The sequence below is a fragment of the Gopherus evgoodei genome, unplaced genomic scaffold (genome assembly GCF_007399415.2).
Source record: "Gopherus evgoodei ecotype Sinaloan lineage unplaced genomic scaffold, rGopEvg1_v1.p scaffold_204_arrow_ctg1, whole genome shotgun sequence".
Taxonomy (NCBI): Eukaryota; Metazoa; Chordata; order Testudines; family Testudinidae; genus Gopherus; species Gopherus evgoodei.
This window is the reverse complement of record NW_022059867.1, coordinates 30,343-46,778: the sequence shown is the minus strand read 5'-3', so window position 1 is coordinate 46,778 and position 16,436 is coordinate 30,343. Positions and strand designations below refer to the sequence as shown.

Sequence of the window (16,436 nt, the reverse complement as noted above, 5' to 3'; positions counted from 1 at the left end):
ACCCCCAAACCTTACTTTCCTTTACACGTATTCACACACAAAAAAGCGAAAGAGCATGCCTCGATCACCCAATAGGTCAATTTGGCACATTAGCCAGGAAGAAACAGATCCTGAGTGTTTTCGACCACAAACTCCATCCCTCCCGATTTGCAACCATCCCCGGACCAGTGACAGGTGCATAGGCAGCCATGTCATTGGAACTAAGCAAGGAGGAAGCCAGTGGAAACAATGAGAGGGGCCACTCTGGTTATCACCTTGGGGTCAGGGGTGTGCCCTGTACGCCCAAACCTTACTTCCCTTTGCATGTATTCACACACAAAAAAGCGAAAGAGCGTGCCTCGAGCAGCCATGTCATTGGAACTAAACAAGGAGGAAGCCCGTGGAAACAATGAAAGGGGCCACTCTGGTTATCACCTTGAGGTCAGGGGTGTGCCCTGTACCCCCAAACCTTACTTCCCTTTACACGTATTCACACACAAAAAAGCGAAAGAGCATGCCTTGATCACCCAATAGGTCAATTTGGCACATTAGCCAGGAGGAAGCAGATCGTGAGTGTTTTCGACCACAAACTCCATCCCTCTCAATTTGCAACCCCATGGATCAGTGGAGGAAGCAGATTGGGAATGTTTTCGACCACAAACTCCATCCCTCCTGATTTGCAACCTCATGGACCAGGCGAAGGAAGCAGATCGTGAGTGTTTTCGACCACAAACTCCACCCCTCCCGATTTGCAACCCCACAGACCAGTGGAGGAAGCAGATCGGGAGTGTTTTCGACCACAAACTCCATCCCTCCCGATTTGCAACCTCATGGACCAGGCAGAGGAAGCAGATCGTGAGTGTTTTTGACCACAAACTCCATCCCTCCCGATTCGCAACCCCATGGACCAGTGGAGGAAGCAGATCCTGAGTGTTTTCGACCACAAACTCCATGCATCCCGATTTGCAACCTCATGGACCAGGCGGCAGCAATTCTTGAGCAGGAGCACAGATGGTTTCCTTATGTGGCAGAAACTGAAGCTAGTTGGAAAATGGGAGGGTTGCTCAAAGTGACGTTACACCGGCCCTGACCTGCTCCCCTCGGGCTCCTGGGCTCCGCTGGGTGCCCATTGCCGGTCGGAGCTCGCCATCGCATCGCCACCCAGCACTGTGACTCAGCCTCCAGCTCCAGCGCATCCCGAGACCCAGCTACTGCAGCAGGAGCCCCCGCCTGTGAATTGTCCTGACTTTCATGCCAACTCCCTTCCTCCGGGCGGGGAATTAAACATCAGAGTTAAATGCTGGGAACAAACCACCAGCCCCAGCTCCTGTCCCGGCCTCAGCCCTTTCCCAGCCTATGGAGTTTAGCCCAGAGAAGGTGAAGAGGTCTTGTCCCCGGCTGTAAATACCTGCTGGGTGAGCACTGCAGCATGGCAGCCGATGGCCTGACACTATCCCCTAGCTGGGAGTTGCAGGTAGAGGAATTCGTGCTAGGAGGGAGGTGCACCTGTCTGGCAGGGAGGGGAATTAGCTGCTGGCACAACTCCCCGAGGGCTGGGGTGGATTCTCCATCCCGGGTCATGTGTGAAGCTGGACGGGAGGATTTTCTAGATCTGCCTTCAATCCCCCCACAGTTCACTCCGGGCCCTCCTCTGTGTGCGGGTTTGCCCAGGTGATCCCAGTCTTCCCGTCCCAACCTTCCAGCTGGGAATTCTCCAGGCGGCTGGAGTGGTGGTGAGCTGAAACGTGGCTTGGAGAGCGGGGTTTGGAGTCCCCCTCGGTCACAGCAGCTCTGGCGTTCCTTGCCCTCATCTCACTCTCAGTTCCCCGCTCCTCCGCGGAGACTCCCCGCATGCCTCAGAGCCGGGTTTCTGCTGCGGGAGAGATCAACCGGCTGTTGTCCTCTTACCCCCTTGTAAGGGAGCAAATCCGAGGCCCAGACTGGATGGTTCCGGGGCAGGGAGCAGGTGCAGCCGAGCGCTGGAATTCATCCTCGTTGGAGTGGGAGGGTTATGGCAGCCACTTCAGCCCAGAGTGAAAGCTGAGTAAATAGCAGGGTTGTGTTCCTGCCAGGAACAGCCGGGAGCTGGAGCCTGCTCCACAAACCTCTGCTTCTCTGCAGGGCGACAGAGGGGAGATGGGTCTAGCTGGATTGACAACACCCCAGTGACTGATTTGGGTCCCCCACAACCCCCATCACTGCTCCAGAGCCCCTCAGGGGCTGAAGATAGAACCCAGCAGTCCTGGCTCCCAGTCCCCTCATTCTAACCCACTAGCCCCCTACCCCGCTTCATTCCGTCTGCCCCCTCATGCCTCCTTCCTTCCATCTGTCTGTCCATCCACCCATTTGTCCCCATACAGTCCCCCTACGTTTCTCCATCCATTCCCCAACTCCCAGCCATATCCCAGTTCTCACCTGCCCCTCCCTGCTGGGGGCTGGCGCCGTGGCAGGGGGAGGTGGTGGCCCGAGAGGAGCCATGATTCTGATCTCAGGAGCTAGGCCCCGTGAGCCTGTGGGACTCCCTGCCACAAGACCTGGCTGAGCAGGGGGGTTGGGCTGGGGTCACCGAGCCATCGCTGTGGGGGGAGGGTTGGGGCACCCTGTGCCTGTTACTTTCCATGGAAAGCTTCTATCTCACCCCCACCTTCCCCCACACAGATCCCCAACCCCAGAGCTGAGATGGAGCTGATGAGGAGGCTGCAGCTCCCCAAGGAACCGGGTGAGTCAGGGCTGTGGGGGGCAGTGTCAAGAGGGGGAGGGCGGCCCCATGGCTGACATAGCCCCTCTCCCCGGTGTCCATGGAGGGGTTGTGGGGGGGCCGTGGCTGATGTCCCCTTCCCTGCGGTGCCCATGGGGGTTTGTGGGGGAGGCCGTGGCTGATGTCCCATTTGCGCCGGTGCCCATGGGGTTTGTGGGGGAGGCCGTGACTGATGTCCCATTTGCCCCGGTGCCCATGGGGGTTTGTGGGTGGGCCGTGGCTGATGTCCCCTTCTCTGCGGTGCCCATGGGGGTTTGTGGGTGGGCCGTGGCTGATGTCCCCTTCGCGCTGGTGCCCATGGAGGTTTGTGGGGGGGCCGTGGCTGACATCCCCCTCCCCCCAGTGCCCTGCGCAGCAGCTCGGTGTCGGTGTTGATCCGAAGCTTTGTGGCTGACGTGGGCTGCGAGCTGCTCTACAGGAACGAGGAGCCGGGCGTGGAGGCCGTTTTCAAGTTCCCCGTGGATGCTGAGTCAGCGGTCTACACCTTCCAGGCCCGGCTGGGTGGGGCCTGTATCCAGGCCCAGCTCCACGAGAAGAAACAGGTGCTGGGGGACAGGGCCCCCGAGGGGAGAAGGAGGAGGCTGGGTTGAGGGGATCTTGGGGTGACCCCGTCTCTCCCGGCAGGTGTAGGAGCAGTATGGGGATGCACTGGGCAGAGAGCAGAGGGATGTCGAGGGACAGGGGGATCTTGGGATGACCCTGTCTCTCCCAGCAGGCACAAGAGGTATACGGGGACGCGGTCGGCAGGGGGATGTTGGGGGCAGGCGTATCTCAGGGTGACCCCGTCTCTCCTGGCAGGTGCAGGAAGTGTACGGGGACACACTGACAGGGGGATATCGGGGGCAGGGGAATCTCGGGGTGACCCCGTCTCTCCGGTCAGGTGCAGGAGGTGTACGGGGACACGCTGACAGGGCGATCTCGGGGGCAGGGGGATCTCGGAGTGACCCCGTCTCTCCGGTCATGTGCAGGAGGTGTATGGAGACATGCTGGCCAGGGGGCAGGGGTGTGTTGGGGGCAGGGGGATCTAGGGGTGACCCTGTCTCTCTAGGCAGGCACAGGAGCTGTATGGGGATGCACTGGCCGGGGGGCAGAGCTCGTTTCTGCTGCAGCAGGAAGGGGCCGGGGGCGACATGTTCAGCTGCTCCCTGGGGAATCTGCCCCCCGGGGAGGAGGCAGTGCTGACCCTGCGCTACGTCTGTGAGCTGCCGCTGGAGCCTGACGGAGCTGCCCGCTACATGCTGCCGACCATGCTGCGTCCCCGCTACACGCCCCATGGTGAGACCCACAGATCTCCCTGCCCCTCCCACATGCCGCACAGTGAGACCCACAGCCCCCCCTGTGGCCCCGCTCTGTGCCCCACAGTGAGACCCACAACCACCCTGTCTCCACTCTGCGCACTCTGGTGAGACCCACAGATCCCATACCCCCGTCACAGTGAGACCCACAGCGCCCCGCCACGTGCCCCACGGTGAGACCAACAGATACCCCTGCCTCTGCTATGCACTCCATGGTGAGACCCACAGATCCCCCCTTACTCCCCTGCACCCTATACCCCAGCTGTTTGCTTCCAGCTGTGCTGCACCCCTTTGACATGCCCCATGTTGAGACCAGACCCATAGGCCCCATAGATCCCACATAGCTTGCTGTACCCCATAGCCCCCAGAACCCCAGCTACATACCCTAAGGTGAGTGACCGCACAGCCAATAACCCTCTGATACCTCTATAGCCCCTGTTACATACCCCACAATGGAAGACCCACATAGCCCCCATAATGCCCCATAGGCCACTACTGTGTGCCCTATGGTAAGTACCCTGCCCCATAGGCCTGCAATCCCTGCCCCAGGGTGTGTAATCCACCCCAGCCATCCAGAAATCTCCTGATATCCCAGCCTAATATTCCCCCAGTATCTCATACTCCTCTGCTCTCCTAGGCCCCTGGCTCTCACCCCTGTGTCTCTCTCTGCAGGGTGGGACGGGGAGGATGTCACCCAGGGGGTCCCGCGGGTCCCCCAGCAGGAGCTGCCCTACACCCTACACCCTGAGCGCTACGCTGCAGTCGCCCCACGGCAACAACCGCGTGCTCTCCAACTGCCCACTCACTCCCCTGAGCTATACAGCCGGGAACCAAACCACTGCCCAGGTAAGTGCTCACCTGGACGCCTGGGTCCCGGCCATTCCCACTGGGAGGATGGTGCTGGGGAGGGCTCTGGGCTGAGGCCATGGGTGCCAGGGAACCAGGCTGTGGGCTGGAGGGAGGGGTGGGGGGATTTGGGGGCAGGCTTGGGAGCAGGTCCCAGGTGAGTGAGTCCTGAAATGGGGAGCATGGGCCAGACTCTTTGGGTGACTGGGGGAGCAGGGGGATTGAAAGACACCAACAGATCTGGGGAATTTCCCAGTTTCTCTGGGGAAAATCTGGACAGGCTGAAATCTGCCAGTTTGGGGAGGAAATCCCTGGGAGTCTCTGGGCTCTGTTAGGCTTTAGTTTCTGGGATTTTCCCTCTCCTTGTTTCTCAGTGGAAGGAAATGGAGGTGGGGGGACCAGGAAAATTTCACCCCCAAATTGGAAAGATTTAGCCTCCCCAAAATGTCAAATGTTTGCAATTTTTCACCAGGAAAAGCCACTTCCCGCGTTGGCCTTTGGGGTTGTTTTTCCCTCTCTTCTTTCCACCGAACCTGGGGGCACCCAGCCACTGTTCCTAGGGTCATCCCCTCATCCTCGCTCCATGCAGGGAGTGCTAAGTTGGGTGCGAGAGCCAGCAGGACCCTGATCCCTCAGGAATCATGTGGAGGTGACTGTGTGTCTGTCGCCCCCCAGGTGTCACTGGCCCAGGGCCCCCCCCTCCCCCGTAGGACCGGGACATGGAGCTGCTGGTGTATTACACAGAGCCACACAAACCTAGCATGGTGCTGGAGGCCGGGCTGCCTGGAGCCAAGCGAGGTAGAGGAGGGGATCCTGTACCCAGCTACCTCTAGGCAGGGGCACAGAGGGAGATCTGTGGGGGGTGAAGTAGGTACCGAGTGGTGACATGGGATTGGGGAGGCACAGGGGGATGACTGTGGAATGGGGGATGCTGGGGCTGATAGGGGTTGGTGCTGTGGGATTCCGGGGGCAGGTGAGGGAGGGTTGGGAGAAAGGAGTGGGGGGCCATGGGGGATCTGAGGATGGGGTGTGTGTGGAGGACAGGGACAGGAGTGGGGGGCCATGGGAGATCTGGGGATGGAGTGTGTGTGGAGGATGGGGGATGGGAGTGGGGGGCCATGGGAGATCTGGGGATGGGGTGTGTGTGGAGGATGGGGGACAGGAGAGGGGGGCCATGGAGGAGCTGGGGATGGGGTGTGTGTGGAGGACAGGGACAGGAGTGGGGAGCCATGAGAGATCTGGGGATGGGGTGTATGTGGAGGATGGGGGATGGGAGTAGGGGGCCATGGGAGATCTGGGGATGGGGTGTGTGTGGAGGATGGGGGACGGGAATGGGGGTCCTTGGGGGACCTGGGGATGGGGTGTGTGTGGAGGACAGGGACAGGAGTAGGGGGCCATGAGGGAGCTGGGGATGGGAGTGGTGTGGAGGATGGGGGGCAGAAGCGGGGGGTCCTTGGGGGAGCTGGGGATGGGATGTGTGTGGAGGACAGGGGACAGGAGCGGGGGGCCTTGGGGGAGTTGGGGATGGGGTGTGTGTCGAGGACGGGGGACAGGAGCGGGGGGCCTTGGGGGAGCTGGCGTTGGCAGGGCGGGGTGTCTGGGAGCAGGCGGGCACTGGGGAGCACTGCAGGTTTGGGAGGCACAAGGGAGAACTGGGGATGGGAGAGCAGGCACTGGGGGGCTGGGTACAGGGGGTGGGGGGGATCTAAGACGAGAGAGGTAGGGGGAGGGACAGAGCAGTGGAGGTGGGTCTCTGGGGGCAGTTGGGGGTGCAACGGGGTGGCTCACGGGGGCTCGACCCCATGCCCACTCCATTTGGGGGCTGGCCCTCATCTCACTGCAGGCTCCCTGATGGGCGACCCGGCCGTGATGGTGACTCTGCTCCCCAGAGTGCCCGAAGTGGTGCCAGCCCAGAGCCGGGCCGGGGAGTTCATCCTCCTGCTGGACCGCTCCGGCAGCATGGCGTGCCCCATGGACAGCAGAGACCTCTTCCACCAGCGCATCAACAGTGCCAAGGTACGGCCAGACGGGAGGCTGCGGTCGGTGGGACCGCGCTGGGGGAAGCTGCCGAGGTTGGCTGGGCCCATGGGGCTGACTCTCCATCCATCCGTCTGTCTGTCCCCAGAAGACCCTGATCCTGCTGTTGAAGAGTTTGCCCCTGGGCTGTTATTTCAACATCTATGGCTTTGGGTCTGAGTTCGAGTCCTTCTACCCGTGAGTCCAAGGGGCGGGGTAGGGAGGAGGCTGGCTGGGTTAGGGAGCAGGGCTGGTTAGGGGACAGAGGGTGTCTGTGGGTTAGGGGGCAAGGCTGGTTGGGGGCAGGGCTGGTTAGGGGACAGGGGCTTGCCGGAGGGTAGGGGGCAGGGCTGGCTGGGGGCAGGAGGTATCTGGGTTAGGGGGCAGGGCTGGCTGGGGGCAGCGTGTCCCTGGCTCTGGCTATCCCAGCCCCAGACCTATCAATGCCTCCTGCAGGCAGAGCATGGAATATACCCAGCAGACCATGTCCGAGTCCCTGCAGCGCGTCCAGCTGCTCCAGGCTAACCTGGGGGGCACCAAAATCTTGGAGCCACTACAAGCCATTTACCGCAGCCCCTGCTGGGATGGGCACCCACACCAGGCACCGGGAGCACTGGGGCCAGCTGGAGGGGCCTCCTGGGGCAGGCTCGGAGAGTGATTGTGGGGCCGTGGGGTAATGTGAGGGGTCTCAGAGAAGTATGCAGGCTTAGGGGGACAGACTCATAGACTTTCAGGACAGAAAGGACCCCCGCCCCCAGCCAGCCCCCTGGGAAGGATTATGTGCAGTAACTGAGCCCCCCACCCCCAGTGCACCATCCCTGCCCATGGGGTGTTTGCTCCCAGCTGTCACGTGGGCCATACGCCATCACAGGCCCCTCCTCGCCTGTTCCTGCCATCCCGCTCCCCTCGGAGGCTGTTCCTTAACTTCCAAGTGGGAGACCTTGAGAGAGGGGATCGGAGAGGGGCTGGGGGCTGTGGGGGACAGTCGACAGGGGCCATGGGGTTGCTCGGAGAGGGACTGGGACTCTGGGCCAGATGGGAGGAGGGGGCAGTGCCAGCTCCCCGGGGGTGTGAGCAGGGCGTGGCAGGTAGCAACCTGGGGGGAGGGCGGGCGGGCGGAGGCAGGAACCGGTGTATAGAGCTTGAAGGGGCAGCGCTTTGTGCTGCACCCAGCTCTGGGGGGTGCCCTGCAGCCTGTGGGGGGCAGGAAGGGCACATGTGATGGGATCAGGAGGAATCTTCCAAAAGGTGCCCACAGCTGTCGGTGGGTTCTTGTCTCCAGAGGCGGGCGAACAGGTGATGGGTGGGGGTTGGGGTCATGCTTGGGGGTTGGGGGTCACAGAGATAGGCGAGAAGGTCAGCAGTCCCCATCTGTCAGTCCCTCAGGAGAGATCTCTGGGAGGGGAGGGATGGGGCCGGGGGTCTCTGGGAGGGTCAGGCTCTCTGGTGAGCTGCTCCTGTTACCAGTGGGGAGGGGGTGTCTCTGGGGGGGCTGTGGTCTCTGGTTCTGACAGTGTGTCTCCCCCACAGCTGTTTGTGTTTACGGATGGGGAGGTAGAGAACACCCAGGATGTCATCACAGAGGTGTGGCGTCACCGGGGGACCCACAGATAATGAGGATGCCTCCCCCCCAGCCCTGCCCCCATTAGCATTGCCATCATGTGAACCCCCCCACCATAGTCCCCAGCATCTGCCCAACCCTTCACCTCACTCTGCCCCCCAGCCTTTCCAGCATGGGGAGCCCCCAGAAAGCCCACCCAGCCCTACTGGCCCCTCTCCAACTGTCCTGTCTCCCTCTCCCAGCAGGGGATGGACCCCACCGTCTCTGCACACACACCCCCGCCGAACTCTATCCCCCCTGCAGGTGCTTCTCCTTCGGCATCGGGGATGGGGTTTCCACAGCTCTGATCAAAGGCATCTCCCGGGCAGCAGGGGGCAGCGCCGAGTTCATCACTGGCCAGGACCGCATGCAGCCCAAGGTGAGAACCCAGGAGTCTGAGCTCCCAGCTCCCCTGCTGTAAACCACCAGCCCCTACTCCCCTCCCTGCAGCGAGTCCTGGCTACCAGCTCCCCTACTCTAGCCCACTAGACCCCACTCCCTTCCTGAGCCGGGGATAGGACCCAGGCATCCTGGCCCACCCTGTGTGTGCCGGTCTCTCCTTCAGGTGCTGCAGTCTCTGAAGCGGACCCTGCAGCCGGCTGTGACCGGGATCTCGCTGAGCTGGGATCTGCCCCTGGGATGCAGGCACAGCTGCTGCACCGGGGCCCTGAGGTGATCTTCGCTGGGCAGCGCTGCCTCATCTATGGCCAGCTCTGCGGGCAGCCCCAGATGAGAGAGCGAGACCCCCACCCTGGGACACCCCCAGGACTCAGGGTCAGTGACTGAGCCAGGAGCCCCACAGTCCCCTCCTGGGTGATAACGCTGATCCCAATGATGGCCATAGGGCTGGAGGTCCCTATGCTACCCCAGCCCCATTGAGCTGAATGGTAATTGATAACTCTGACACCTAATGATGGCCATTGGGCTGCAGGTCTCTGTACTAGCCCGTCTGCATTGATCTCAGGGCAGGTCTGCACTGCAAATTGACATCGGCACAGCTGCACCACTGTAGCACGTCTGGCAAAGACACTCTAAGCCAACGGGAGAAGCTCTTCTGCTGACATAGCGCTGTTTACACGGAGGGCTGAGGTTGGTCTAACTATCTTGCTCAGGGGTTGGATTTTTCATGCCCCTGAGCGACATCGTTCTACCACAGTATGTAGTGTAGATGAGACCTCAATGGGGATTGATAACTCTGACCTCTAATGATGGCCACTGGGCTGGAAGTCTCTGTGCTACCCCAGCCCCATTGAGCTCAATGGGGATTGTTATCTCTGGGCCCTAATGGCGGCCATTGGGCTGACTAGGCCAGCCCCTCAACTGGTGTTAATTGGGCATATTTGCCCTCTTTGTTCTTTAAGCTGGGTCTAGGGGGTCCAGGGCATCTTCTCCCCTGTCGCATTCCACCTCTGACCGCCGTTCTTTGCCTGCAGCCCCCAGGCACTCCCATGGGGGGCGTCACCCTGCAGTATGGCATCGAGGACCAGACCTACAAGGAGATACTGCAGTTCCCCCTGCAGCCACAGGATGGAGACATGTGACAGCAATGCTCCCCAGCTCCCATCCGCACACCCCAGGCAGCTGGGTCCTGCCCCCCTCTCTCCCACTCCACATCCCCACCCCAGCAGAACAGAGATGGGATGGGACCTGCCCCCCTGGCTCCCAGCCCCCCTTCTGTGACCACTAGACCCCACTCCCTTCCCGGCACCAGGATAAAACCCAGGAGTTCTGGCATCCACCCCCCCTTCATCCCACTAAATCCTGCTCCCCTCACCGCAGCGGCTGGAACCCAGGCATCCAGGGCTAAGTCCGTGACTCTCCCCGTCACAGGCTGCCTGTTCACCGGCTGGCAGCCAAGTTGCTGCTGCTGGAGCTGGAGAGGGCCGTGGGCGCTGGGTCAGAGGTGGCCCGGCACCGGGCAGTGGAGGCCAGTCTGAGCTCGGGGGTCATCTGCTCCCTCATGGCCTACATGGGGATGGACATGGAGCGGGGGCAGCCGGTGCAGGGGCCGCTGGTGAGACGGGACGTCCCACTGGCAGGTAACCTCCGAAGGAGTCGGGGCTCCTGGTGCTGGGGGGGACCCAGCATGTGGGGGGAACTCGGGGGTGGGGAGGGGGAAGGCACCGGTGGGAGGGATGGGGGGAACCTGGCACCAGGAAGGAGGGGAATTCCGGGAGGGATCCCAGCACGGGAGGATCCCAGTGTAAGGGCAGGGGGAACCCAGAAACATGAGGGGCATTTTGCTTATGGGGTAATGTCCCTTTGCCCCTCTCCCTGCCCTCCTGACTCCCATGGGGCTGTGCTGCCCCTCTCTGTTCCCAGGCGATGGCGACCCCAATCCTCACACCCCCAGGGCATGGAGAGAGTAAGGGTGCTGGCAGGGTGAGACAGGGAGTAGCCCACAGGGCTTGCCCCCCACACCCCTGCTGGGAGAGTGGGACCTGTGCTTCCCCCCCAGACAGATGGACAGAGACAGCAGGCAGGCGGAGACCCAGAGTCAGGCAGGGACAGAGACCGAAAATCAGAGAGACGGACCCAGAGTGGGACGGTACTGGAGAGATGCAGAGAGAGAAACAGATCCAGTCAGACTGACCGACCGACCCAGACAGTTGCAGGGACAGGAGGGGCAGGCGCATCACTGTCGTGAGCAGACCTGCCTAGCGGGGGCCTCTCGCTCCCAGCATCCTGCCCTCATCCATGGGGTGCAGCACCCACCCCTGCATCCTCTGGGGCTGGAGGAGAGGTCCCGGCTGAAGAATGGGGAGAGAAGAATGGGCCTGTGCGGACTGGATCTGGGGATCACAGCCAGAGGGGAAGGGACAGGAGCTGGGGAGATCCTGGCTGTGATGGAGCTGCAGGGAGAGGAGGATGGGGCTGGGTGTGTGGGGGTCCCAGCTGGGGGAAAGGGAGTGGGGGGGTATGGGGAAGGGTCCTTGGGTCCCAGTGGTGCGTTGGCTTTAAGTGCCTGGGGAGGGGGGATTTCTCTTCCCTTCCTTGGCCTCTCTGTGTCTATTTGTGTGTCCACCTGTGTCTCTCTCTGTCCATCTGCTCCCTAAATTTAGATTTCATCATGGAATATATGGAGATGATAGACTGCATCTCGATAAGAGAAGTCTCAATAGACCGTATCTACGAGCAACCAGCGAGCAGAGTGCACCTAGCCGAACCGAACTACTGCAGTGTCTTTGGGCTCCTGTCCCGTGACTTGCATGGGGCACGTGAGTACCACTGCCACAAGTGCCTGCAGCTCTCGAAGTCCAGCACCGACCATCTCCTCCCTCGGAAGTGCCTCTCCTGGCTCCGTGGTGGTGGGGGGAGGCAACACAAGGGCAGACAGTCTTACAGTCAGGGGCCCCCGGCACCTTGAAAAATGAGGGGGGCATGGGCTGAGAGTCAGGACTCTGGGGGTGGGCAAATGCCAGGGTGACGCTTCATTGGGTTAGAGACAGATGTGCCCGGAAGGGCACGGAGTTGTGCAAGTATTTAAAAACTAAATAGAAAACGAAGGAAATTCCTGGGTGAAAAACCTTTGTGTCGCGGCAGGATGGGGAATTCTTAGCTGTTTTTTTTTTTTTAAGTGTCTTGAAGCAAAGTATCTCGAAACAAAATGAATAAAAAAATAACAAAACCTCCAGGCAAAAAAATCTGTGAAGCTGGAATTTGGGGTGTGAGTTTGTATTGGTGAGCTAAGTGTGTCTGGGCGGGTGGGGGGGAATCAGGAGTTTTTAGTAACAGAAATGTCTCTGAGCAGTTTTCTCTGAAATAAACACAGAGGGAAATTCCCAGGCAAAAAACCCCTGTGAAACTCGGCCTAAGCTTGGATGTTTGTACAGGAGAGTTCAGGGGCAAAAGTCTATTGGCACATTCTGGTTTATAAATGAAGAAACCCACGAAAGGCAGAACTTTTAAAGTGAAGGCTCACCTTAAAACCTGAATTTGGAGAGTCTGGAAATACAAAGTTACTGTAGCCCAGATAACTTTAGCTCTGCCCCATAACCCTGGCCAATGCATGGCTATAATATCATATAGACTCTGTAACACCTCCTTGCCCACTACCCTTTTAGATGCTTGTGTCTCCCTCCGGACGTAGGTCTGTATCGCAGGCTGTAGTGGGGGATGGTCCTGGGATCAGATTGTTTTTGAAAAACACCCTGGGGTCGTGGAATTAATGGCTGGGCTGGGACATTCACAGGGAGTTGAGTGCCTGTCTCCGATTGAAAGTAAATTGTCATCTCATGGATACAAGAAGGAGCAGGGTTAAGGATGTCTGTGGCGGGGTTAAGGGTGCAGAAGAGCAGGTAAAGGGTGCCCATGGATGAGGTAGTGTTAAGGGTGCAGAGGAGCAGGTTAAGGACACCCCTGGAGGGACAGAGTTAAGAACACACAGAGGGTTACAGTTAAGGTTGGCTGTCCCCCAGCCTGGACAGGCCATGTTGCTGTTCTGAACCCACAACCCTTTACCAGCCCCATCTGGTCTCTTTCCAGAACGGGCACCAGAGGAGTCTGCCTTATTGAGGTTGGTGTCTCTGCAAAATGCTGACAGTTCGTGGGACCTGGACCCCCGGCTGGCTGCCGTGCTGGGGGTGAGCGAGACCGATGCCAGGGAGAGGATACCCAGGGAGGTGAGCAGGTGGAGGAAGGGTGCAAAGGAGAGAGGAAGGGATAGATGAGGGGGCAGGTGCTATGTATTGGGCCTCTTCTCTGCTCCCAGATGAGGTTGGGGGTGACCCAGGCTGGTGGGGGTGAGTTTGAGGGTGATTAGATTAAATGACCCCTGAACCTGGAGCCCGGTGGGCAAGACAGGCCCAGATTGGGGGGCTGGGAACCCCCTAATGGGGTCGGAGCATTGGGTCAAGGGGGCCAAGGGACAGGTAGAGGCGCCCAGGCTGGGCCCTTTGTCAGGCCGTCTCCCTACCCCCAGGCATGGCACGGGGCATCTGGGTAGGGGGTCCACGGTGCTGGAGTGGGGGTGCTAGGAACACTCTGAGTCGAGAGGGGGATGACTGGAGTGGAGGGGTCCCTAGGGATGAGAGGTCAGGCCAGGCATTGACTCAGGCTGTCTTTCTCCTGCCTCTCTCATGACATGAACCCCAGCATCTGGGCCACGGTGCTAGCCGTGGTCTGGCTGCACGACCGGGCCATGGGGCAGCGGCAGCGTGACGACTGGGAGCTGCTGGAGGCCAAGGCTGAGGGTTGGGTGCGAGTGAGAGGAGGTCAGGGAGGTGGGGGGCAGGGACAGTGTCCAGGGTCTCAACTCCCAAGAGCCCCTGCCTCATGGGGCCCCTGAGCCTGGGCCCCAGGAACCTCCATCCTCACCCCTCTGTCCCCATGGCCCACAGGCATGACCCTGCCCCCATGTTCCATAGCCCAGCCCCCTTCAGGGCCCTGAGAGCCTGTGCCCCATGGGTCCCAGGGCCCCCATCCCTAAGATTCCTGCCTTCCAGGGCCCCACAGCCCAGCCCTCGAAAGCCCCCATCCCCAGCCTCTCCCCATCCCAATCCCAGCATCCTTCTGGGGTTTCCGTGCCCCATCGTCGAGGACCTTTACTTCCCAGCTTCCCAACCCCCATGCCAGTCCCTCACGTGCTATGAGCTCTCTTTCCTTTGCCCCCAGTCCCTCCCCTTGTTCCCTGAGCTGGTGTCTCTCCATTGACCCCCTTCTCATTTCAGGGGCCTGGCTGAGCGAGTGCCAGGAAGCCGCCAACGCCCTGCTGGACTGCAGCGTTGGCCCTGCTGTCTTTGGGCTCTGAGCCCCCCTGGGATCCCTGTACCTGCTCCCCAAACTACCTTGGGCATTCAACTTGGAGCCCCAAGAGCCAACAGGGGGTGCAGAAGTGGCTGCGCTGACCTCGCCCTGCATGAGCCATCCAGTGTAAACCTAGTCCCATCTCTGCGGAATTCAGCTATTGGACAGACAGACAGACCAACAGGATCTTTGCTTGTCCAAACGCGACCTCATTTTGTCATAGTGGCAGATTTCTCTTCGCTAGACAATCCTGAACGCAAACAGGAGCGCAGTGATTCGCATAATTCTTTATTTCTTCTCTGTCTAGGTCTGGACTGGAGCTGGTCAGACATTTTCCAGCTGAACAGTGTTGTGTTGGCAAATGTGATTCCATGGTGAAGGCTGAAAGGTGGAAACAGGCAGCAGATGGAGGAAGCTTGTCCGATGCTGCATGTTGTGAATCCGTCCCCAGTCACCAGCTGCTGAATTCTCTACCACAGGAAGAAATGCTTAAAACCTGACCATCCATCTCGATGGTTAATGCTCACGCTGTGTCCATCCTGGGCAGCACGGGGCCCTTCTCAGGACATCCTGGGACTCAAGCAAAAGATGAAAAACATCAGCTGGTTAATTTCCTGGAAAGAAAGTGCTATGTTTATCAAGAAACTGCAGGAGCGTAAGGAAGAAGCAAACAGTTTTCCCACTTTATGTTAACCAGCCGTGACCCCCTTTGAACAGCTTTCACCACATGACTCTGTGCTGGGTCACGTCCCGATTTCAGCCTTTCCGTGTCTGAGAAGGCAACTCAACAAATTCAATTTACAGCACCTGGAGTCCAATCACAGCTACCTGCCCCGCATGGTGCAGAGAATCTGGGGAAGGATTAAGATACCAGATAATTGATTTAATTGCCTTAAGCCCTGAAGGAATGCAACCCTGGGACTGAGATTTCCCCAAAGGCCAGATGGAATTCAGAGATCCTAATTCTCACTTCCCGCTGTGAATAGTGGAACTTCGATACCAGCGGTGACATCCTGGTCCCATTGAAATCAAAGGGCGTTTTGTCTTCGACTTCAACAGGCACAGAATTTCAGCCCATTTTACTGGACTTTTGCAAATTAAACTCTGTGGCTAGGATTTTGGAAGAAGTGGTTGAGGCACCCAGTTCCAGGGGGTTTGGCCTCTCTGAAAATCCCAACCTATCATCCTGTTCCAACCCCAATGAAGTCAGAGGAAAGGCTCTTTCAGAGAGAGCTGAGGAACCAGCTCCCACTGGAAACTCCAGCTGGAGTGAGTCTTTTCAATGGTCTTCAGATAAACTCTGTTGGTAGAAGCTAATTGCCTAGCTCCCTTTGGCGCCTTTGGATAGTCCAGCTGACTCCAGTGGACTTTGAAGCAGGCCCAGTATGTATACCTGAGCCTTTAGCTAGATAGATAGAAAATCCCCACACACAAAATAAAATCATACGACCATCTGTACTCACACGTATGTGGCCATAAATGGTCTCACGTACTGTAGCACACCCAGTAATGTGTGAACCCTCCAGCCTGTAATGCCTTGTCCGTGCCCATCCTTTCCCATCTAGTCCTGGGTGCTAGGTCCTCTCCTTGGCTCTGGCTGGGCTTTGCATGCTGGGGACTGGCCCATGGCGTTCCCGGGTTCTCTTTTGGTTCCTGGAGGCAAATGTGGCCTTGTGGGTCGAGCAGGGAGGTCTGGGAGTCAGGACTCCTGGCTTCTCTTGTGGGAAAAGCGTCACAGAGAAAAGACAATTAACATCTGTAGACACACTGAGCATAGCAGGAGTCACCCATCAGTCTTACGAGGCCCCAGCAGGTCAGAGTCTTTCCAATCCTTCCACCAGCCCAGAAGGTCCTGTCCATTCAATGGGTCTGGGTCAGTCCAAGCTCATCCTTTCAGAGCAGAAGTCCTTTCTTTGTTTTCTTTTTTCTGGAAAAGCCAGCCTGACCCAGTCTTTGAGAGCCCCCCCGAGGGTGTGGAACTGCTCTGGAGCGGCTCAGTCTCCGAGGGTGTTTTCTGCACTGCATTGTAAACCGGGGCTTGTGGACTCGGTGTTTCCAAGCCTGTGTTCGAGTGTCCACACTGCATTGGAAGCCTGGGTTTACAATGCTGGACCTAGGTCTCACAGTCATGCTAACATGTCCATATTGCACTGTGCAGATCTTCTGACTCGGGTCTGCGGCTTGATCCATGTCCACA

At 59.2% G+C, this 16,436-nt stretch overlaps 1 protein-coding gene across 1 annotated transcript; it reads left to right on the top strand.

Moving 5' to 3' along the window:
- Positions 1-666: 666 nt before the first annotated feature.
- Positions 667-14,243, top strand: LOC115640116 (von Willebrand factor A domain-containing protein 5A-like). The gene is given in 21 exon segments (XM_030542975.1): positions 667-691; positions 1,613-1,712; positions 3,081-3,279; positions 3,790-4,012; positions 4,705-4,772; positions 4,774-4,882; positions 5,017-5,039; positions 5,589-5,676; positions 6,722-6,894; positions 7,004-7,092; positions 7,351-7,495; positions 8,425-8,501; positions 8,756-8,873; positions 9,060-9,123; positions 9,126-9,268; positions 9,928-10,031; positions 10,325-10,533; positions 11,557-11,712; positions 12,980-13,124; positions 13,589-13,707; positions 14,164-14,243. Coding segments are annotated over 21 exon segments (2,457 nt in total).
- Positions 14,244-16,436: the final 2,193 nt, after the last annotated feature.